General features: G+C 42.3%; 1 protein-coding gene across 2 annotated transcripts; it reads right to left on the bottom strand.

The window, feature by feature from the left end:
* Nucleotides 1–1,464: 1,464 nt before the first annotated feature.
* ubtd2 (ubiquitin domain containing 2) lies at nucleotides 1,465–13,062 on the bottom strand. 2 transcript variants are annotated; one of them, XM_083986506.1, is made up of 3 exons: nucleotides 12,921–13,062; nucleotides 10,022–10,279; nucleotides 1,465–2,807 (listed from the first exon to the last, which is right to left on the bottom strand). In XM_083986506.1, exons 1-3 carry the CDS (start codon nucleotides 12,988–12,990, stop codon nucleotides 2,296–2,298), a joined length of 840 nt encoding a protein of 279 aa, XP_083842632.1. In that variant the 5' UTR covers nucleotides 12,991–13,062; the 3' UTR covers nucleotides 1,465–2,295. The 2 variants fall into 2 exon arrangements, with proteins under 2 accessions (XP_083842632.1, XP_083842633.1); XM_083986507.1 differs by having other exon boundaries at nucleotides 10,043–10,279.
* Nucleotides 13,063–24,840: the final 11,778 nt, after the last annotated feature.

Genomic DNA, 24,840 nt, shown 5'->3' with positions numbered 1-24,840 from the left:
CAGTAGACCTGTTTCCTGTAAGCACACAACACCTTTAGCTTTGTTATAGTTACTATTAGGTTTCTTTTCATTCAGTGCTATATGTGCTGGTAGAAGAATTAAGGTAACAGATGACTAGTGCACCTTTGCACTGAATCATATTTGATGTCGCTAAACTGGAAATTTTACGATCAACGCACCTTTGAAAACAAATCTTCCACACGTGATATTTTATATTTCGTTTCTTTGATGGCATGCGTGTGGCAGGACAGTGAAAATAAAAGTGTGACCACAGCAGGTGTCATATTTGGAGGTATTTCCAGAACAAAAGCCACTGACTAACCTGTTTCAGATAAATACCTCAGTGACTTCCCCTCTACCTGTCACCAACACCAACCATGATGTTATGTGTCACATATAATTGTAGCGACGCACTCCAGATGTCAGATACAGATGTCAGATCACACGCATCTACATGAATGATGGATTGATAGCAGGGCGGGTTCCTCATTCCCTCCCTGCTGAGTGACGTCTGTTCGTTCGCAATTCAAAGCCACATTTCGCTTCACACACAATGCTCATCCCTCTTTACATCACTGTGTTTTTTTTAAGGAATTTTCCCCCTTCCGTCTGGTCGGGAGAAACAGTCCGCAAAGAAGGGAAGTTGAAAACAACAAGGACGGGAGGAAATCAGAAGGAAAAGGGAAGCTGTTCTCTTCTGTTCTGTGATTCATTATTTTTCCTTTGAGAGACAGAGAGCAGCCACTACACCAGCGGTGTATTTATTGATTAGCATTATTATGCCTATAATGATATCCTCACATTTGGGTACTTATGCCTCTTATTTCAATTATTTCAAACCTGCTGTAAACAAACTAGTCAAAGATCAACAAAATGCAGATTGAGTCTTGTCAGAGCAGGCCTACTCAGCTACGTTTCTATTTATCACCTTCAATTTACACTTTAAGGAGCTCCAAGTTTGATATTGTAACATTATTAATGTTGTAACTCCTCATGCCTCCAACTGGTTCAAAATACTGGGGTTCGCACTTTTTAATCCCAAGATCAAGACTCATTTATATAGAAAAGTTTCACCTAGAAGTGCTATGACACTTTTTACTGTTACTGTCACTATTCTAAAAATTATAATACTGTATATATGGGTGTTATAAAGTGCTTTATAAATGAACATTGACAGATTATTATTTTGGTATTGGTCTAGATATAAAAGATTTTTTTAAAAAAAACTTTAAAGCAATAGTTTGACATGTATTCACTTTCTTTAGGAGTGTTGGACAGTTACAGGAGACAGTAATGTCATATATTATTATTTGGGCTCTATAGAAATAAAACTAAACTGAACTGGTAATTTTTTTCCAGTGAAGAGTAGACATGAAAAATAAGTCAGACATCGAGGGATAGAAACAATGATCAATTTTAATTAAAAACATTCTATTTTTAATCAAAATATGTAACTGTGTTTCTGACGTCCATCCTTTTGCCACATTAAGTGTGGTTGTGTCTCTGTCATATATGAACATCCATGCGCGCGCACACACGCACACACACACACACACACACACACACACACTTATTCACACCCACACTCGCACACAGGCTGACTACTTAACATTACATGATTACTCTGATTGTTCTGTGAAGCAGAGTGAAATAAAAATATCTAATGATCCAGTCACACGTTGTCTGCAGCCTCTTGTCGAGAGGGAGGACACATCTGGTTGCTAACTAGACAAACCAATAGAAGACCTTTTTACAGCTGTTAGCATGCTGACTTAACCTCCAGGTGAAGAAGTGTTTGATTTACATATAATTAAGAGTAACTGCCTGAATAACTGTCATGATTGTTCAACTATCTGCATTAAAAACGTATATGTATAACCCTGTAGCCTCATAAACAGATTCCTGCTGAATCCAGCATCGCCAGAGAGCAGACCTTGCATGGAAAGTGAAAGTGAAACACAGAAACATTGGAACATCGGTCGCTGCTAAGAAAACCCTTTAAGCCATCTCACAAAGTTCGCTTTTCGTTGTTTGGTTTCCATAGGAACAGTTAAAAAGACTTCAAAAAAGGTCAAAATTTGAACGTGTAAAACCAAAAAGAGGAGTCCTTTCTCACTTCAAGAGTCCTTTCGCTGCGGCAGACAGGCGACAGGAGAAGAGAAGAGAAGAGAAGAGAAGAGAAGAGAAGAGAAGAGAAGAGAAGGAGAGCGAGCCAAAAGACAAAAGTCAATTTTCATTCTTCTTTCTCCCTTGTTATCCTCCGTCTTTAAACCAGCCCACTTCCAGGCTGTCGGGTTAATTCTCCACCGGCGTGGGCTCCTGGGGCGAAGCAGCAACTCCTTCCACTGCCACCGACACAGACGCCTCTGGTAAATGTCCTGCTGTGGTCACGGGCTCTGGCGGTGGGGGCTGGCTGAGGATCACCTGCACTACGTAGTCCCTGGAGATGTTGAGTTGGTCCAAGCGCAGTCTGTCTGTCAGCGGCCGACCTGAGAAAAACCAGCGCTGGGTCGAGGCGGGAACGCCCTCGTGACTTTGCAGACGACGCTTCATCATGCCCACCGTGTCCGTGGAGCGGACCGCCAGCCGGAGGTCGCGACCCGTAGAGAGCCGCAGCCGAAGCTGGCACTCCCCTCCTGAGTCTGGGTCACTGGCGCTGCCCGTGGACGGGTCTGCGGCCCCGGAGTCCGGATCTGAACCGTCAGGCTCATCAGAGCGCTCTTCAATCATGTTGACGGGAGGGGAGAGGCAGTAGACCGGCAGCTGGTATCGATTCCCCAGTTCATCGTAACATTCAGTCAGAGCTCCTGAAAGAAAGGAAAGATGTGTTAACATTTTTCTTTCCTTCATTAAAATCCTATATTTTACACTTTTCACATTGATTTATTTTAAGTGTTCATCCATAGCAGATACATTTGTCTTTTTCTTTTTTTTATGTGGGAATTCTTTATTTGTGTCTAGAAAGATAGATCAACATGTTGTCTAGCTAGCTACACTTATTTGTTTAGTTTTTTTGTAATATATTTGGTTGATTTCACAAAAACAAACAATGAACCATACAGCGCAGACAGCGCCAAACTGCAAAACAAAAATACACTAACATTTGACTTTTTTTTTGATATATTATTTTGGCTTTTCATGCCTTTGTTTGATAGGACAGTTGAGAGAGACAGGAAATGGGGAGGCAGAGAGAGGGGGACTGACACGCAGGATAGGGCCGCTTGACGCAGGATTCGAACCGGGGCCGCCTGCAGTGAGGACTATAGCCTCAACACATGGGGCGGGTGCCAACTGAGCTAAACACCACCCCAACATTTGTCATTTTAAGAACCAAACCTATCATTAAAGTTGTTTTTACATCTCATACTTCAGGCCTGGGTCGAGCTCTAGCACCAACAGGACGCTGTCAGTCAGTCAGAAGAGAGGAGGCTCTGAACCTCTCCCCTGATTGGCTGACTGTTACTGTTACTAAGCAGATTTCAGTTAAACACAGAGAAACCAAACCCAGTAAGTCTAACTGGGTCCAGGTAGACAGCGCTTGGAGCAGTGATTGCCTTGTTGTGACATCACTAAGTTACAGAAGTTCTGACAGCTTGTTTTAAGGTTCAGTTCCCGAATACAGGCTGTGAGCATTTCTCTGCGGTCTTGAGGCTTTGATATTTTCATAGTATTAACATAGAACCTAAACCTGATCTAAAATCAATCAACACATGGAAACCTCAATTTATACAATATGCTACCTTTAAAGGTTTGTTTTTAGTTTTATCAATGATCCCTATCAGTCAACTTAAAATTGTGTGGTGGGCCACTTTTCTAAAAAAAAGGCAATATATCTTTTATGATATATTATCGTTTATGACGTATTATAGGCTTCTCATACTGGAAGTTATTAAGCAGAAGATTAGACCAACCCACCCACAAATATAAACAAAACCATGTGAGAGCTTAGTTACATTGAATGTGGTGGTTAATTTTTAACTGGGAAGTTCCAATAAAAAGCAATAAAGCATCAGAGTATTCCCTTTAACCTTTCCCTTACTTCTTCATGCTCAAATGACTGGACTGGGTAAATTATGTTTTTGGATGAAAAAAAAGTAGATGCGTGTCGATTCATAAGCTGAAAGTCAAAAGCTCACATCATTTTTCCATCTAACGAAGCCAAAAATCTGTTCCCATTTCACATCAGTAAGAAAAAAAAAGATGAAATGGAGAAGTGAGAGCCGGACTCAACAGATAACAAAGACTGTGAGGGAAGAGCACTGAGTGAAAGCAGGAGAGAAAGGAATGTAATGTGTCTGCTGGAGTACTACAGTGATATGATGTCACTGGACTGGTGACCAACTGTGATTCAGACGCGGGGTAAAGAGTGAGAGGAGAGAGCTGTGATGAAGAGGTCAAATTAGTCTGAAAACAGAAACTTGATACAGTGGTATTCGCTGGTGGGGGGGCCCCAGGGGTCGTCAGGGGGATTTCTAAACGGCATTTCAGTTTGTCCCCTGCTCTTCACAACAAGTGACCACATCATGGTAATAGGTGTTTTTATTGCAAGGATTACCTGGCTTGGTTTTTGTACCTTTAAAAACAGCCTATGTGTATCCAATAAGAGTTTTGGGGAGGCGGTATTGAATTTTCCCTTTGGACATTTCAAATTAGGGCCAAGTAATTTGTTACCAGGGTGAAAAAGTCCATCCCTTTACAGCGTTTTCTGTTCGCTGCGTTTAAAAAGGTCACTGCGGTGCTTTATGCTGTTTAATGACTTAAACCAAGATACAAGCTGCTTGAGAGATACGGATAGAGAGGTGCCGTATTTTGTGGTACGAAGTGAGTCAGCAGAGGCCTCCAAATGCTGCTCTTGATGACGGCTGCTGTGGTCAAGGTGAGAATGTCAGGGCCGCACTACGCCTCAGGACGTGGTCTACCAGAGCCAGAGAGAGAGAGAGAGAGACTGAGCACTTGACCTACTGTGTGTGGCCTGTGTAGTTCTGTGGATGACAACAGCACTCGCCACAGTCCACTTGCTGTGAACCCAGCTATATAAATCATTTCAACCCCCCCATAACGACATATGTTATTGTAGATCGGGGGGAAAAAAAAAGGCTTTTAACAATATCCAGGAAAGTTTTTCCTGGATATTGTTAAAAGCCTTTTTTCTCCTCTCAGCTTACGCAACCAAATAATGTGCTGACATACCAACACAGTGACACAACTGGCAAGCATGTTTTTAAAGTATTGGAGCTCTCTGCTGCTGCTGCTGCTGCTGCTGCTGCTGCCAGGAACACAACTGAAATATTAACATGTTCAAGTGAATCTGATGATTGAGACTCACCAGCGTCTCGTACAGCTGAACCTAACTGCATCATTACAAATGCATTAAATCCCTTTCATGTAACCAGCAGAGACAGCGAGTTGAAAATGTGAAACCTGCCATGGCTAATGTCTCAAGAGGCTATTACAGATGCAAGATAAATGTAAACACGCTTCTTTGACAATGCATCAACATGATTTGAATACAAGTCTCTCCGTCTGTAAATCTCACTTCATTTCTCTTTTTCCTCTTCACCAGTTGGCTCCGGGTTGGTGTTTATCTCTCAGCTGCACAATGCTAATGGTTTCCAGGTGGTGCTAATGATTTTGGTCGTGGAATTTCATTATAAAACAAGAGTTCAGATTGAAAAACATCCCCGTGAGGAGGAATCAACCTTGCACCAAATTAAAAAAAGAGGTTAGGTTTTTATCCGAGCAAGAAAAACATTTGTTTGCGTGAAAATCGGTTTCATGCGTCAGAGCAGTTTTACACAGCCACCCTCAATCACAGAGACATGTCTGATGACTCCACCCCGAGTTAGTCTCCATTCAAATTAAATATGAAGGAAAAATGAGCTCATCAACTGATGCAGGGAAGATGGAATCTCTATTATAAATTGCCTGTTTGAGGTTAAAAGACATGAAATACTGAGCTTAACTTCTAAATGGCAACAGTAAAGGCTCCTTCGTGTTTGTACAAACAATTGTTTAGAGTGGCAGGAATTTATATAGGATGAATGCTACAGACTTCGGTGATCCACCCTGCATCACCATGAGGTTCACTTCTGTACTTTTCTTTCTTTTTTTAGATATTAGGTATATAGATTTATATTAGGCCTATATATTTTATTTAATTAGCAGGATAGTGGAGAGAGACTGAGGGAATGACATACAGTTTAGATCAGTAAAGTCAGGAATCAATCTGGCGATCACTGCTTTGGGCGTAGCCAACATGGGACCTGCTCTTAACAACTCGACTGCTGAGCACCCTGTAAATTTAAAGGGATATTCCGGCTTAAGTTTAACCCATGGTCCAATGCACCGTGACACCAAGTTAGACCCCCCCTTGAGAGGGACAGTTGCTCGGTGGAGTCTATGTGCTGGACCTGGGGGAATCAAGTGGTCAGTGTGGTCACTGCCTGCCAGTGGCCGCTGAAACCAGTTGTGTGTTGTCAGTGCCTGGACTCTATGCTGGACGCGGAAAGTTGCTGCATAGCGTATGGAGTGAGTTGTTTTCGTCTCTTCAATAGAAACCAGGCAAAGCTAACAGATGTATGATGCCTCGTATTATGTGCTGGGACCCCGTTTGTACTGTTGATGACGTTTGGTGCCGTTCTGAGCATTATTTGTGGCTATGAGTGGCTTTTTGATCAGTTGTCAGTGGATCAATAGACTGCGCTGTTTGTTATGGTGCGGTCATTGCTAAAGTTGCTACAACTAGAGAAGCTAAGCGGTTAGCAGACTTCATCTCTCGAGGGGGGATCTAACTCGGTGTCACAGTGCGTTGGACCATGGGTTAAACTTAAGCTGGAATATCCCTTTAAGGGGGTTATTTTGAGTGGACTGTCATGACATTTATAAACAAATAACAGTAAATCTAATGCCATCTCCATGTACCACTACTGCGTTTAGCGCTAATTAAAGGAAGGAGCTTGGATTATCTGATGTGGGGATTGTGTGAGGTAGTCATGCATCGTCAGTGCTACCTTTATTTGGATCAGCGCGCTGCCAGTCTGGAGGCAGAACGACGTGTTGCTGTGCACAGGGCCAGCAGAATAAAATGTGTTTTGGACACTTAAAAACGCCCACGAAACAATCCAATATCCATTAAAAGCCGCTCCACGCTCCATGTAAAAATATTTTCGGTGCATCAATCAAAAAATGGAATAGTGTGAAAGCAAAAAACGGCAACTGAAAATCATAAATTAAATCTGGAGCCCACCCTTGCGTTAACTGTGAAAAGTCCTACATGCAAAAGTGCAAAGCATCACGCTGTAAATGGTGAGAAGTGATTTAACTGCTCTTTGTAGTGAAGTGCCGGATGAGAGCTGTGGTGACATCAGGTCTGGGGAATCTACAGCTGCAGCCCAGCGGGCTCTGATCTGACCTGGCCAAACTACTGAGAGCAACGGAGAGCACAGCAAAACACACCGACTACGTTTACATGCACAAGAAATATATTTGTTGGTAAGTGCAGCTACCAAAGTCTCATTCCGGAGAAGCTGCTTTGCATCCTTGTGAACTTAAAATAAAATAAATCCTCTCCACCTCTGGTTTCCTACAGAGGAGTTGACCTATGGAGAAATTGAAGGATACCAGAAATATCCCTCAGAAATAAAGCATCTCTAATAACATGAAATAACTCATAATCCCAGGAAAGGCACTGCTTCCCACCATGTTATCGACTGACTTTAAATATACAGTTACATTACCCATGATGCTGTGCCAGTGTGGGAAGTGATAGCGGGTATAGCATCCATGTGCTTACTGTATATATAGAGACAGGACAAGACTTAGTATTCAAAAACCACTTTCACCAATAAAGGACAAAATACACTCCAACATGAAAGTCTGGAGAGACAGTGGATGAAACTGAAACTGAAAAATGCCACCATCTGGACAAAAACACGCCACCTTCCAGCTCCCAACACTGACTGCGTCAACATTTCAGCACAAAAATGGTCCACTCCTTCCTCTCCACAGTGGAGGTAATCTGACCCTGAGGTGATATGAATAGGGAATAAAGAGAATGACGCACATCCACAAATAGAGAGCCTGCTTATAATTACCGTGTTGAGTCGTTAGTCCTCCTGAACCTGAGCCATGTCAGTTTTATTAATTTGTTCTACGCTGCTGCTTTCAAGTGTTTTTCAAAAAGATGTCCCATCTTTGTTGTGCGTACATGAGCGATTACTTCATTAGTTCCTACTTTCAGAAGACCAAGGACACGCCCCTTTTCATTCATTATTCACCGACTGATTCTCCAGTATGTTCTTCCTAATGGTCTGAACTCTAAAATGCGGTCACTGAGATACACTCAGAGCTTCTTTGAGTGCAGGCTGAATTCTGTAGACGCTTCTAATTAGGATCCATAGTCTCGAAAAGTCGATTATTGTGTAATATAGGAAAAAGGACAGCTGAGACGGCGTTCACATTAACACCCAAATGAACACCAATGTGTGGCAAAGTTTGCTTGTTTATGAAACTGAACATTAGTTGAAACTGTAGAGGAAGTACAGGACACTTCCTGGCGAAGCTTTTCTACACGTTTTAGCTTCTCTATTCTCTGTTGATGTAAGAGTGATAGGACATTCAGTGACCCTGCCCCAGTTGTGAGGGCTGCTGTCTGCTGTTTGTCATCATGACCTGGTAAAAATGTTTGCTTTTTTTTTTATTATGGTCTTATAGGGGCACAGATGTATTAGCTTGACACAGATGTGTGCACAATAGGTGAGAGACAGCTCTCTCTCCTTCACCCAGCAGAGCAATATGAACACTTCCCTTCACCTGCTTGAACTCGCTGCTTCATCATGCCGTCTGGTTCTACTTTTTAAGCTGCAGAGGCACAGAGGCTATTCTGAGATTGGCCTTGTGCAGCTGTAACAATCTTTTGCTTCGTTGTCCATGTATATCTAATAGTTGTGAATGATCTGCAGATACCATCCTCTGCTTTGCTTCCAAGGCACTGAAGTGTGTTTGTTAAACTGAACTGAATTGACTTAAACCAGTACATGGCAGATCGAAAATGTTTTAAAAAATATTTAATTGCCTCTTTTTCGCTTGAAAACAGCAGAATCAGCACTACAGTATATTCACAAAGGTTACTTGACATGATTGATTGACTGAGTGAGGATATTTCTACCTCTGCTCAGAAGAGTGCAAAGCTGCAGTCTAGTTTCCCGGCTGCTTAGGAACAACAGGGAAGAGGAGGAGCACTTCCAGTACACTGAGCCTCCTTTACAGCAAATAAACTACTTTCACTACATGTATCGTTATTAGAAATAAGTACTAAGACAAACTGAACACGGAAATGGTGCGAGGAAAAGAGAAGAAAGAGGTTTCATGCCAACCGCTTTGACCAGTTCTAAACACATCAAACAGAGAGTCTGGAGTTGAAATCAGATTAAAGCTAAAGTTTTGTAGCTCAAAGATAGAGGCTGCTCCCAGTGTGACGGATAAAATAAGAAACATAGTCCAGCATGTGACCCAGTAGCTGACCTGGTAGAGTGCACGCTGGTTCAAGTCCGACCCATTGCACTTGTCATCCTCTATCTTTCTCTCTCCAGTTTTCTCCATCTCTCTCTCTAGCTATGACTGAAATAAAGGCAAAGAGAAAAAGAGCCAGCCTTCCCTAACTTTCTCTTTTAGTGTTTACAAGTAAATGCAGCGGAAATCACACCTCGGCCCTTGTCTTTTATTTATGTGCTTGGTGATTTTGTATGACAACTCCACGGTCGTAAAAATCAGGTGGTGGTCCAGCCACTTGCTAGGTTTTGACCTAGTCTTACTCAAATAAAAGGAAGATCATAAAAACTGGCCCCAAAAAACAAAATCTACAGTCCCATAAAAAAAATTCACAACAGCCAATTTCCTGAGTTTAGTTCCTCTGGAGATCTTGGGAAGAGGGAGTTTAAATTCCTGAGTTTGGTAATCATCAACTGTCCACCCAACGGCTGTTTCATGGAGTGTAAAAACAAACACTATCTGCTGTGCATACCACTGTGGAAATGTGCGTTACCATGCGGCAGTGTGATGCTGGCTCCATCGAGGATGGCCTGAGCCAGCAGGTGGTCACTGCTCTCAAAGGCGCTGGCCGCGGCACGCAGCGCATCCCAGATCTCCTTCCGGCCCTCGAATGCTGGAGCCGTATCCCAGAACTCATCTCTCTTGCTGCGCAGCTGGCCTTCAGTCATCGGGTAGTCACTTTTCCATTTAGGCCGCTCTCTCTTCAGGGGCTGGTTACGCCCTAGAGCCACTGGAAGGGAGGATGGGAGCGATGGAGCGAAAAGGAAAAACAAAAGCAAGACAGGAGGGTGGAGGACGGAGACAAAAGCAGAGGGGGGAATGTAGGGGGATAGCAGAAACAAACGAGGGTGAAGAGAAGGGAAAGTTGACAGACGGAGGACGGAAGATGACAGTCATGAGGAGGGAGGGTGGGGGAATTCACAGAGGATAAAAATGACAAGTAGGGATGGAGAGTGAAGGAGAACTGTTAGGATATTTCATCAGTCTTTTAAGATTTCTCAAGTAGCTACACAACTAAACCTAAATGACAGATTAAACATGAGCCCACACACACACACACACACACACACACACACACACACACACACACACACACACACACACACACACACACACACACAGAACTGAAGCCAGTAGTGTTAAGTTACTAAACCCAGCTAAAGGTTTAGTGTTGTGGCGTCTAACATCTGCAGCAGAATGACTGATGAACAACACCATCTGGATCTCCTCCGAAGGGGACGGCAGGTACAGGACAGTGTATACACGTGTTGTGTGTTCAAAATGTGTGTGTGTACGTGTGTTCGTGTGTTCGTGTGCACAGAGAGAAAGAGGGAGAGAGAGGAGAGGGGAGAAGAGGATGACGGATCAAGGTGTTGCGTTACACCTGCTGCTAGTACACATGTACTGAGATAATCACACACTGCGCAGCCTGATAACACCAAACTTCAACCGACTTGGTGGTAAGTAACAGTTGGTTTACATAATCACAATGATTTTATCTATTTGGTTATGTCACATCAAAATAAAAAGTATTTAATGAAACCACCAGATGATGCAGTTGATGGAAAGACAGTGGAAGCTGCAAACTTTGAACAAATAACAGCATTTTTAATGGATCTTTATGCAGTTGTGTAAAATATCTGCATTAAAACAGATTACATTAAAAATAATATACTATTGTGCAGTTTTGTATGACATACAATAGGTTCACATGTTGTAGGAAACACGAATGCTCCACCATGTGTTCATGTTTTCCAGCTCACGTGTCGGCCTATTATCTTCCAATTTTATAAACATTGGCCTACTTGTCTTAGTCCCCGTAAATTCTTGGGGGTGAGTGTCTGTAACCATTTTATACAAATGACCTAAATTTGACAATTGCTTTGGTGAAAGCAGATAAATTTATGTGTTCAGGTCTAATTGGCTTGTCTCTGTCAGCATCAACCGAGGTGTCAAGTACCAGGTGCCTGGGATGTGTCTGTTTTAACACTGCCTAACCTCTTGTAGAGACGGACTTCACAGATAAAGGGACCTCTAAAATCTGTTTACGTTGTCATCTGGGAGGTAGTCAGGCAAGTCATCGAAACAGATTCAGAGGCAAAAAGGGGAAAACATCAAGGAAACTAGACTGTATCTCAGCCTCTCAAAGAGATCAGTCCCTAGCCCCCAGCTCCCCCAACCCAGTCCTATCTCTCCCCAATCTGTGATTAAAAATAACTCACTGGCCAGAAGCTGAACCCTTTCTCAGCCTAGAAAAACGAGGAAGCTACACTGCAAAGTTGTCAACAACGCCTTGTCTTGATAAAAAATCTCCAAGAGAAGAGGCCTGGTGGTAAGCATAGATATCGAAACAAATACAGGGGCCTTTATGCATGTTGAAGCCATCTCTTTTTCCTACATTATCTGTCTCACCTTAAATGCAACACATCTAGTTTGTTTTAAGCAGTTGTCCAAGTTAACCTACAACACTAAAGAGCTGATGTACACTAAAAACCAACATTTAGCCTACCTCACATCTAAATCCACAAAGCAATGTTTAACGTGGCCTAAGGTTTATTAAATGCAACACTGCTTATTACTCAATAACCACAATAAACCTGCAGTGTAGTGTTATGTGTGTGCATCTGCTCACTGTCGATGGACAGCATGTTGTTGCTCTCTGCTCTCAGGGCTTGTTCACTGAAACACAACCGCAGTGTCAAAAAACACACTTCCTTTTACATAAAGCCGCAAGTTTTGACACCCCCTCAACACTTTGCTCAGCTAAACCTGCTCCCAATAAAAGCGTACCTCACACAAATGTACTCGTACACTGTGATAGAAACGCAAGCCAGAAAACAATGGTCTCATGTGCAGTCCGCATTAAAAGCCATAAGCAGCCACAGCGCTCAGACCTAATTCAGATCAGACTGCCTCTCTCCTGTGCCTTCCCTCGCATGCCATCGCCGTCTGTGACCCATATTTGTTATGCAGGGGGAGAAGGAAAAAAAAAAGGAGAAGCTAGCAGGCTAACCAGGCTACGTTTTAGCCGGCTAGCTCAGTCAACACCAAAGAACAAAGGGAGGCAGCGTCGCACAGTAAATACCCCCCAGTTAGTAAAGTAGCGAGCAGACGAGGCGCCACTCGTCGCTCCGAGGCCCCGCCGTGTGGAGGGTAAACCCGGGAGGGCTGCGAGGCTGTCCCCGGTCTGTCTGGCTCGGATACAGGGGAAGGGAAGAGGACCCCCCAGCCAGGACAACATGCACAAAACCTAGGGGAGCCCCCTTCCTCCTCCTCCTCCTCCTTCTCCTCTCTCCCTACCCCCCTCTCCAAAAAAAAAAAAAAAAAAAAAACAGCCTGGTAGACAGTGAATAATGGCCGTGATAAGTTACCTCCAGTGCCGTCCGAGTTCTCGTTTAAGCTGCCCGAAGAGTCGTGGTGGCTCCCGACACAGCCACCCATGGATGTTTCGGCAGAGCAGCCCGGGCTAGGTAGCTCTCACCCCCCGGCCCACAGCTAGAGCTACATCCACTAGCCCCCCCTCTTTCTCTCTCTCTCTCTCTCGTTTTTCTCTTTTCCCCCTCCCCTTCCCTTCTTTCCTTCCTTCCTTCCCTCCCTCCCCCCTCTCTCTCTCCCGTCCTCCCGTGTAGTTTCCTCCTTTCTTCCTTCCTCCCTCTCTTCCTCTCAGCATTGGCGGGGCGCAGCGGGCATCATCATCTTCATCTGCTGGGAAGGCGGAGAGAGAGAGAGAGGGGGAGGACGGAGAGGCTCACATCATGGCAAGGTGACCGAGGGAGGAAGGAAGGGGGGAGAGAGAGAGAGAGAGAGAAGGGGGAGAAAAGGAGGAAGAGAGAACAAAGAAGAAGTGCACAGAGGATGCCATCTTCTCTGGGGTAGCACATGTTTGCTGTAGACTTCAGACTGTTGATGATCTTCATGTGTTGTGACAAAATGTGCTGAGTCCTGTCAACCAACTTTTGATGGAGCGGGTCTTCTATTCTATTCTATTCTATTCTATTCTATTCTATTCTATTCTATTCTATTCTATAGCCTACTCTCTTGGACAAAGTGTTAAATCACTACTCCCCCCTAGTAGGCTATTATGTCCACTGCATAGATAGAGCACATCTCAGTGTGAAATTTACATATTTTTCTATTCTATTCTATTCTAGAAATATAATATCACTCTAGACTAGACTAGTTTCCTTTCGAGTCTTTAGACAAGGTCTATTCCATAATATTCTAGTCTGGTTTAGTGCTATTTTAGTTAAGTCTGGTTGAGTCGTAAAGTCTAGTCTGGCCAGGTCATACTAATCTAGTCTAGTCTAGTTTAGTTTATTCTACTCTATTTTAGTCTGGTTTAGTCCAGTCTGGTCAGATCTAATTTACTCTGGTCTTGTCTTGTCTAGTCTGATTAAATCAAATCTAGTCTAGTCTATTCTGGTCTATATCTGGTTTTAATTTATTCTATTCTATTTCAGCCTAGTTTAGTCTTTTGGAAATTTGCAAAATGTCAGTATGAAATAGGCCTATTTGATTATAAAAAGGCAAATAGATAATATGACATGTACTGTACAATCAGATATTTAAATATAGGACAAAATAGTAGCCTAGATAATATAATATTATTATTATAATATTATAATAAGTGTTCGGTGTGTGTGGTCTACTGAGTTCGGTAGTGTTTTACAATTGAATGAATTCATTCTGAACAGTCTGCTGCTTTTACAAGCAGAGTGACACAGTGTTCTCTGAGAGAGCTTTTATAGATTTATCAACACCTATTTTCTAATTTTCAATTCCAGTCTGTGCAGTATTCTTCTCTTCTCCTCCTCTGTCATAATGTAGCAGTTACGCTGCGATGTTACACAAGAAGAAGAACAGACTGCTGCTTGCACTATCTTTAGGACTGTCCTAAAGAGACTTGAGTGTAATTTGACACACTAGCGCGGGCACACACACACACACACACACACACACACACACACGGCCACTCATATGTCTCACCAGCAATGGGATAGCGAGGGTAAATTTACAACAGAGCTGTCTGGAATTACAATTACTTTTCATAGGAACTGAAAGATGTGTTTGTGAAGGAGAAACCCTTTTCTGACTGTCCGAATGACGTAATACAATGTAACAAGTTGCTACACTTGACATGTTACTGCATATCTGTAATCAAGGTCACAGCATGGGATTCAGAGGAACCCCTGTAAAATCATTTTCAGGAGGATTGAATGTTTCCTTTTATCATGGATGATTTGCTCTTTCAGGAGCCAAAGAGTCAGTTTATATGGAGACGAGCAGACCTGGTGCTGTTTGCTCTCTGTAGCATTATTAGAGGCCTCAGTAGCCTGTGAAATGTTATCCACACTGACCTAGTCAAGGCAAGGCTGTTGATTAAACACTCATGGAAAGTGTGATTTAGGCAAACTATAGTGACCTCTAGTGACTTTGTTTTATAGTTATTAAACGAAGGAGCCCACAAAGTGTCATTAAAGCATTTTATTAGCAGAAAGACTAATAAGGTCTCATTGGCAGCTCAAGTTCTCTCTGTGAAATTAATGCAAGAGGACTTTGTGAGAGAACACATCTGTGTTTCTGTAACTGGTTTGTAACATATACGACATGAAAATCTTTGCGGTATTGTGACATATTGTCCAAGACCGAGCAGAAGTAAGAGGTGCACACTTTCAGAAACTTTGTTCACAATAGTATTTCCTCTATTTGCATGTTGTGAGAGCATTTCCCTGACTTCATTAACTGTCAGAGACATGACCCTGATACATAAAAATAAATGTACAGACTCCTGCTGGTACATGTATTAATCAGTAGATGGTGCTGCAGAGTGTGAATTGCTGACTGGTGTCTGCCTCGTACTTCTGTGTTTGTCAAACTGGGGGAAACATTGGAGTGATTAGGCTTCATGGTGAAGTGACCATGTTCTCAAAACATTTTTATATTCATTGTTTTTTCCTACTATGGCTCTATCAGCCTCTTTTTGTTGTTTATCATATCCAGCGTCAGCCATAGAGTGACAGAGAGATGAAAAAACACATTGACCAGAAGTCTTTTCTTTTCTTTTCTTTTTCCAGACTTTTGAAGTTGCCTTTTTTTTTATCTGGCTTTGCTCTGTCTCGTCTGCCTCTTCCACTAACCATGTCCTTTTTCCCTCCAATTCATCTTCTTCTTCAGTGGCCTCTCCTCCTCGTCGCTCTTTCATCTCACCACCAGAGCAGCTGACACAGAGGTTAATAGGCTTGTCATTGATTTACTCTCAACTGCGCGCTTCTTGCACTGGCCCCCAAAGTCTGCACCTCTTACATCTGCCCTATTATCTGTCTGATGCTGCTGTTCAAATTGTCTGGCCATTTGAAGATGTTCAATGGCCCCATCTGTGTTGAAGATAGCGCTGCAAGTGGATCAATTGATTTACTGTTATCTGTCAAGCACCACCCCCCACTCATATGACCACAGAACGTATTTGATGATTACTAGAGAGACTAGAGGCCGAGCTGCTTGGAGCTTTTAAATGCATTCATATCCAGCTGTGAGTAAAGGAGGCTGACAGACGGCACACAGTTGATTGTCCCTTCATTGATTTGCTATTACCTGTGTCTTCTGTTCCAACTGCCCCCCCCCCCCCCCCCCCCACTGATTCTTCAGTGTGTCACAGTTCCCTGATGGAACAACTAATAAGAGAAGACAGAGAGCGATGGAGAAACAGGACAGGATGGAGACAGAGTGAAGATTCAGGTCAAGTCAACCCTGAGGACAAAAATGCCATTCAGCAAAAGATGCTCTAAATGGAGCTTAGACTGCATGGCCACTTTGTTTTGCCCTTTTCCAACTAAAAGTTGACCCAAGATGTCTCTTTATCTCTCGTCACTGTGCTAAACAAAAAATAGTGTGACTCGTTGCTGGATTGACACCCTTAACTCAGTGTCTAAAACATGAGCAGATCAGTTCTCTAGGACATCAACTGAAGTGAATATGAGTAGCTTGGTGGTAAATATGGCAGCTTTCCAGCAAACAAAATTATATAGGCTATTATTATTAGGAAGTCCCATTATATCTCTTTTTCAAATATGTACAGTGTGGGGTGGTACAGTGGTTCAGTGTTTAGCACTGTGGCCTCATAGCAACAAAGTTCTGGGTTTGATCTCTTTTGCCCGTTCTCCCTGTATCTGCATAGGTTCCCTCTGGGTTCTCAAGCTTCTTCTTACAACTTGTCTTGTGATAGACTGATGTTCTTAAACCGCCATTTAAAAAGGGCCTTTAAAAAGGGCCTTTAAAACAAAATTAAAAACCCAATCTATTTGGTTTAAATTCTTAAATGACAAAGTGTCATCTGTCTGTCTGGGGAATGAATATCCAGCTGAACAAGAACAACTCCAGCTGACATACAAGTCTCCTCGGAGGATTACCAGTGAGTTTTGACAGTGCAGCAGTTCAATGGGAGATGTCAATAGAGGGACAATAACCTGTGCAGCTGCTTGAAAGTTCAAAATTTAGAAAAAGTAAAATAAAATTGGAAAGGCCTTTGTGAGCAACTGGAGTAAAATCTGTTCATCAATGCACACGAGTGTGTGGTTGAATTAACTATATCTAACCTCATCTTCTCATGGGAGCAGCAACATGTCAGGATGTGCTTTGCAGCTGAAGAAACAAAATTAAGCTCACGTCGGGGAGGTGGCAGTGGGTGGGGGGCTTCCAACCATTTCAGTGGTGACTAATGCACACCCTCCTTCAAATTCCAACCTAGCTGGGACAGCTCTGTGAGGAATAATGGGAGTATATCAGTATCCAGATGTGCTAATCTGACACAGATGATCAAAGATGTGTTCAGCGCTGAAACAAAAGTTAACTTCCATCCACTTTGAACTGAGTCAGCTGCTGATGTGGAGGAACTCATGGATTTACTGTATTGTTTCTGCAGGACCTTCACCTTTACATTTACATTATATGACACTGCAGCAGCTGCTCTGTAGCTGCTGCGATATAATGTAATGTAATGGATGTTTTATTAGACTATTACTATGTTATCAGTATTACTGTCAACAAGGTCTGTAACTCTTTGTCATCATGAGACCGTGGCAGTCGTCCAGTGTGGAGAGCCTCAGCATAATAGATCAACACAACCATAATGAAACTGTAAATTAGCACAGATACGGTTGAAAGGCCTTGGCTCAGTTTTCCAAAAGAGAGAGAGGCAGAGAGATAGAGAGATAGAGAGATAGAGAGTGGAGGAGGAAGATGGTAGAGCTAGAGCTGACCTCCTCTTACTAATTTTGGGCATTACTGCTGCAGTACTGGTGGCTTCGTATATCTTATCATTCCAGAGTCTGCCTTTCTCTCTCTGGCTGCGTATGTGTGTGTGTACAGCAAAGCCCTCACAGACCTGCCTTCTTATGGTAAAGCTCAGTGATATGGAGATTTGCTTCTCTGCTGGATGTGTCTTCATTTTCTCTAACCACCTATTGTATACGCTCCATTTGCCGGGAATATTATACAGCCATAATCTCCCTTGATGTAAACCTTTACACTCAGTGCATTACAGTGCTGCATTGTGTAAACTCACAGCCAGAGAATCTGGGATGTCCAAGACAAATCTCTGTTACGTAACGTCGCTGCTCATAGCTTGTGATTTAGGCCAGTGGTGTGTTTCAAGGAGTAAGTCCAACAGTGAAATACTAACCTGAGGTGTGATGAGTTATTGTGCATGAATCATCCATGTGTTTAAACACGATTGTGACCAAAAAAGGGACCCAAACATCTGAGCCATGACAACAGGCCAAACAAATACCTGCAAAAGTATTTAGAAGAGTAACAATGCTCTCATTAAATCAAGACACTATGAATATTTTTTATTTATATTAATCTTGGTTTGCTTGACAGTTAATCAGCCACAACATTTAAACAAGAAGCCAGTTTCATTGTTGCTGTGGCTGACTCTAAAAGGGATATCAGTTGATTGATAGCAGACAAATATGTTTGCTTTATGCAAAACTAACAATATCAAACATTAACCAAAAAACATGACAAATATTGTCAAGAAACCCTCAAAGGCCTCACTGCATTTGGCATCAAAACTGTGAAATCCTAACATGACGGTGCCATCCGAGTGAAATGTTCAGCTTTCGACTGTGAGCTGATTCATTTCTGAAAACTGATTCAAACTATGGAGGTGGGCAATAGGCCAATATAACGTTAATTGTGCACTAAAAACAGTTTTGACAGCTGTAGTTTCAAATTCTAAAACTCCCACACATTAGATCAGACTGACCCTGGTGACTTTTCCTTCTCATCGTATCAATGTGCTTCACATCTGTAGTTTTGCAGGAGATGACTCAACAGGATTGCCATAGTGGTGGTGCAGACATTATGGCCCTATCATGAATTACTTTTAATATCTTTGGGGAAATTTGCTATAGAAAACATCCCATAATAACACATGAAAGCGTCTTTTCTAAGTATTTGCAGCACAGTGTGAATGTACATAGAAGAAACTTGACATTGGACTGTGAAAAGATTTTGACATTTATTTATTTGCTTCAGGCTGTTGGTGTTCTTTTAGTTTGTCTGATAAAATGCTCCTTTGTGATAAACCTCAGGAGCTACAGTCACAAATTTGGATCGGCCAGCCATGTTAGGCCGATAACACAGCGTGGCGGTTAAATCAAGCTTCACAAAGACACAGCTGTGAGCAGTCAGTTTTGCCATTCGTGGTCATAACATTTACTTTCGTCATTTGCAAGTATGGTTTCTCATCTTACCCACATGATCAGATGGATATTATCCTGATCAGCACAGCTTCAGGCGCTACCAGGAAAAAGACAAAGAGGGGGGCTGTGTAATATTACACAATATTAAACTGAACATAAATAGGCATAGTCCAAATCTTGATGACTTCTGCATGGCCTGAAATACATGATACGTTTTGTTCTGCAGTGGCAAATGGGAAGACGCTGTGCTTTTATGAATACAGGACCGATCATTTATAACAAATATGGATGGTGGGAAAACCAACAAAACTGATTGTTTATGTACATTTTTTGGATTTCATGAGGAAAGTCAGAATCCAGTCATCACCCTCTCCTTGAGTACAAAAAGCAATCTAACTTTGTTCTCCGTCTCGGTTGTGGAAAAATCCAGTGGGCTTTGGCAGAGCTTAAAGGGCAATTAGCGGCATAATGAAATAAACCAGCTGAGTCTCCTGTTTGACAAGGGAAGGATTAAATAGGTACTTTAGTAACTGGTTGCTGGGTACAAAACTTCTGAACACGAATACCTTACGCAATTCTGATGTACTTTCTCTGAGATGTGACTTTCACGATGATTCTCTTAAGAGGCCTGAAATTGTGCATCTCCACTTTTCAAATGTATCTATTATTCCTCTCCTTATGTATGTTTACATTGCTGTTGTGTGTGTCACAGCTGGATTTGCCTCCAGGCAACACAGCAATGTGATCACACAGCAAGCCCGAGACACCTCCAATGCCTCTTTTGGATGATTCGGTAGCAGCGTGAGTCAAATTAGATTTTTCTGTCAGAGTTGCCTCCTAATGCATCCTGGCATGATTGGATAATAAAAGTCACAATGAAACGACAGGAGCGAAGACAACCTCAGACAGCCAGCTTGAATCAAAGTGGCTTATAGTCTCTCCTCTCTCTGCTGGCGTAGTGCGCAGACGGCCCGGCTAAGGAGGTGTCTAAATGATGATCTAATCCCAAAATAATTAGATCTAATCAGGCTTGATGTAATGTAATCTGATGCTGTTAATGTGCAGTGATTGTACAGTGGCTTCTTAGGGATAGAGATGACTAGAGGCAAATTATGATTCTTGAACACCAGTGGCACTATATTGTCATATTGACACCAGACAAGCGTAAGTTTCAATAAAGGCAACAGTTGGGGTGAGTGTGGTCTTTAGTGTCTTACTGTGAGAAAACTTTTTTATAATGGGAAGTAAAACACATGTGATCATCATTAAATCTCTTTCGAAAGCCTTTGGTGTTGCCTTAAGTCTATATTGAGAGAAATAAATATAACCTTGTCTGTGAATGTTATTGAACAACTGATAGTCATGTGTGAACTCTGTACTAAATTTGCCCTTTGGTTACAGGTCAGATCACAGTTGGACGGAGGACAACGCACACGGCCAACAGCATTTGCCAAATGGTATACCGACTGACAGCAGGACAATCAGGAATATTTAACTTCCTGTGCTCCCCTGGAACTGTACCAGACACACACTCACACTCGGAGGAAGTGTGGGTTACATAAACAGATTCATTGTCAAGGGCTTCAAATACACACGTGTACACAGATTGGCGTCACACACATAGGCGTATGCACACATATACATACACGTTTTCATGCATACACGCTTGCAGCCTGTTGCCAAGGCAGCCCAGTCAGCTGGTGTGACGCCATATGTCACGGTGTTGGCAGTGCCACAAGTGTCCAGTCGGTGAGTTACAAACCTGTCTGAAGCTACAGCACTACGGGGAAGTAGAAATGATCACACACACACACACAAAACTCAAATATATGTATTTTTCCTCACCAGTTTCTCATGACCTTGTTTTATCTTGCAAAGTGAGCAGAAGTAGCACCTAGCATGTGACTAAGCCACCAAAACCACACTCTTAGGCAGTGACTGCATTTTTATTCTTCTGTATTAGCAACACCCACACACCCATGACAGCTGTTGCCTAACTAAATATTCTTTTCAACTTTTTAACATCAGGATTTATTTTCATAAACATCCAGAGGCCGCCATTGTTATTTATTAGTATGCCAGTAAATTTGCTGAGCTGATGGTAGGATATTGATATACTGATAAAGATTAAGTGATGATTAATTGAAAAGTAGATTTAGCTTTGTCTTTGGCCACTGTTGTGTTTAAGAGACAAGAGGTTATAACATAGTCATCAGTGCAGACTGGAGTCTACAGTGAGTCGCTATTAGAAAGTGACAAGGTGGACTGGGACTAGCTGATTGCTAACTTTGGTGAAGGGAAAGACGAGATACAAACAAGAGTTAACATGGTTTTTGGCATGGTTTTGTATGAAATTCCTCTCTGAGCTGGTAAAGCCAGACGGGATCTCCTGATCGCCTCAGTTACGTAGCCTATGGATCTGTCATGGAAATCACCCCGAGCTGAGAACTGTTTGACTTTCAACTCCCAGATCACCACTAAGGCTGTGCTCAGTTTGAAGGTTGATCTTAGGATTTGTGTGGTACAAAGACGGCTCAACTTCTCATCACCCGTGAGGACCGACAGCCTCTGAGTGTATTTGTATGACAGCTGTGAGTGTTTAACAGCACAAGGAGCACCAATGAAGACTCAGTTTTTTAGGAACACTGTATTAACACTAGGTGGGGCCCGATTTTGTCCTCTAAACAGCCTCAAGTCTCCAAGGCATAAATTCAACAACGTGTTGCAAACATTCATTTGAGATTCTTCTCCATGTTGACATGACTGCATCACATCGTTACTGCAAATGTGTCAGCAGCACATTCATGCTGCCAGTTTCCTGTTCTACTATTGTTGTAAAGCTATTCTACTGGACACAGAGACTGAAGAGGCCACAGAGGTTTACAACACTCACTGTGATGGTCATGAACACCAGTATGAGACAACTTTTTCATGTTAACATGGGGCATTATTGTCCTGGAGGTAGCCATCAGAATATAGCAAACTGTGGCCATGGATGTATAAGGATGGATTATTTCTGTTACAGATGCACGGATTATGCACATGGACTGCAACAGGTCATGGCAAACAAACCATGATTAAAGGGAGATTTGGTCCATGGATTCATGATAGTCTACTGATTTTTACACTACTACCTATCTCTGATACATCCATCAGAGGAGTCTACATTTTACAGTCTTCAGATGTGTCCACCCCAGCCTCACATTTCTATTCCTGGCTGACAGGACTGGAATCTGATGTGGTCCCCTGCTGTTACGCCATCCACTTCAAAGTTCAACATGTTGTAAAGAGTGGTTATCTTTGTTACCACGGCCTTTCGTCTCAACCTTGTCTGGCCATTCCCCTCTGACCTCTCTAATCCACAGAATTTATTCTCACTGGACGATTTGTTGTCTTTCACACCGTTCTGGTTAAAATCCCATGAGATCATCAGTTTCAGAGTTAATCCAGCCGCCTGACACCAAAAATAACACCACGGTCAAAGTCACTGAGATCACATTTTATTCCCATTGTGATGTTTGATGTGAACGTAAACTGAACTATCGGTGCAGCCCAGCACAGGTGTCAGTTGACAGGCCCCACCTTTGATGTTCTCCATGCTTACCTCCCATGTCTATCTTACTTTCGGGGGATAGCTTTAGAATTTGGAAAATGCTATTCAGTTTCTTGCCAAAGGTTAGACCAAGTTTTCCACTCTCATACACTCAAAATTAAGGTGCAGCACTGCAGTCAGAAGATGGCTATAAATTAGCTTAACATAAAGACAAAGCAGGGAAACAACACAGTTCTGTTCAAAGTTGAAAAGAATCCACCTAATAGCACTGACTCTCTCTTAATTAGCTCTTGTTTGTTTATCAAAAAACACCACTCAGATCAATCAGTCATATTAATAGTAGGCCTAGGCCTAATTATATGTGGGCACTCAAAAAACACACATAAAAACAAATCATAAGGAGAATTTATGTGTTTTCTACCTCCATAAAGATCACAGCAGTGATCAGGGCAATGATCCAAAACCAGATCAAGGGTCTCATTTACAGTTACTCACTGGATCAGTGTGTGCCACCACAGACTGACATGCAGGCAAGATAGGGAAACCTTATTTATAGACCTAAGCTACCAGCTACAACTGATCAGGTAGTGTTGAGTCACGTTGTGGCTGGACAGGCTTGTGCTTTTTTCCCATAACTGATATGTGAGATTATTTGGTCATAACCCTTGGTTCTCATGGACTGAAGGAGAATATGCTAATTATGATCCATGACCACAGGTTCACGTGTAAACAGTGGCAGCACAACAACACATACAACAGCACTTTCGGTTTGTGAAAGCTATTTTTTCCTTTCTGCGCTCTTCGACAGCTGCTGGTAGCCTATTTTTTTCTCCACATACGACAGTCGCTAACAGTCAGGATCTCTCTCACTTACAGTCTTGAGCCTGAAGCAGCTATAACAAGGTACAGATTATCATATCTAACCTTCAGAGCTGCGCCTGTTTGTGTGTCATAGGGCTCCAAAATGTTTGTTTTTTTGTTTTTGTTTTTACATATACTCATACACAGGTGGCAGGTAAAATTATGAAAGAAACCCCTCACATTGCTCTGTGGCCATAAGGCATTTTGCTGTTTTCTCTAAAATAGCCTCATAACATATTTCTCAGAAACTGGATAGGCAGAGCTTTACTTTCATTTATGGAAAGAAGTTGTTATTGAACTGGTGGCTTGACACTGATGCTACCACCTGTTAGCATCAGGATTGGCTATAAAGTCAACAATGGCTTGTTTGAAATCAAATTAAATATTTTCTTTTAACACAGTATAATAATAATTTTAAATAAAATGGGTGCACATTGCAGTGCACCCATTTTATTTAACTATGTTCTAGATTTTTCCATCTTGCAGTAAGAAGCAGCATGTTAGCAGCAAAGCCTCACCTGTTGAGGACAAAGCCTGACAAAAGAGACTTTGGGGTCATGACTATTTGGTGAGAGACTCTGGCTTCTGGGACGCTTCTCACTCACCGATAAATTAATATAAATATGGGTACCTTTTTACTTTTACTGCTCCACAGTCATCATAAATTATAGTTTATATTATATATTATACTTGCACAGCTTCTTATGGGTGCATTTAATGAGGTGATGGGTCTGTATTACAGTAAGTCTGATGTGCAAAACTTTACATTACAACAACATTACTGAAACAATATCTTTATGTTAATGATTATTAACTTATTTGAAAATTTGTGACACATAAAATGCTGCATACACTTGTTAGCATCTCCAATGCTTTGAGTGTGTGTGTGTGGTTAGGCTTGTGGGTGTGTGTGCCTGCCTTCTATATCTCTTCTCTCAGTCTTCTGCTCCTGCTGCCTCAGTTTATTGCTTCAGTTCAGGGAGGACACTTGCATCAAGTGACTCTCAGATGCCTCCACCCTAACACCCAAGGACAGACAAACATTATGTAATATCTCTGTACAAACAGCGGCACACTGTAGAAGTGTAATCACCCTGCACACAGGTTCCCATGCACATAAACAGATGTGTAAAGACGCCCATGTGTAGTTCACCGCTATTTTTAGTGTTAATG

Source organism: Trachurus trachurus (assembly GCF_905171665.1).
Source record: "Trachurus trachurus genome assembly, chromosome: 14".
NCBI lineage: Eukaryota > Metazoa > Chordata > Actinopteri > Carangiformes > Carangidae > Trachurus > Trachurus trachurus.
This window is presented reverse-complemented; position numbering and strand designations above follow the sequence as displayed.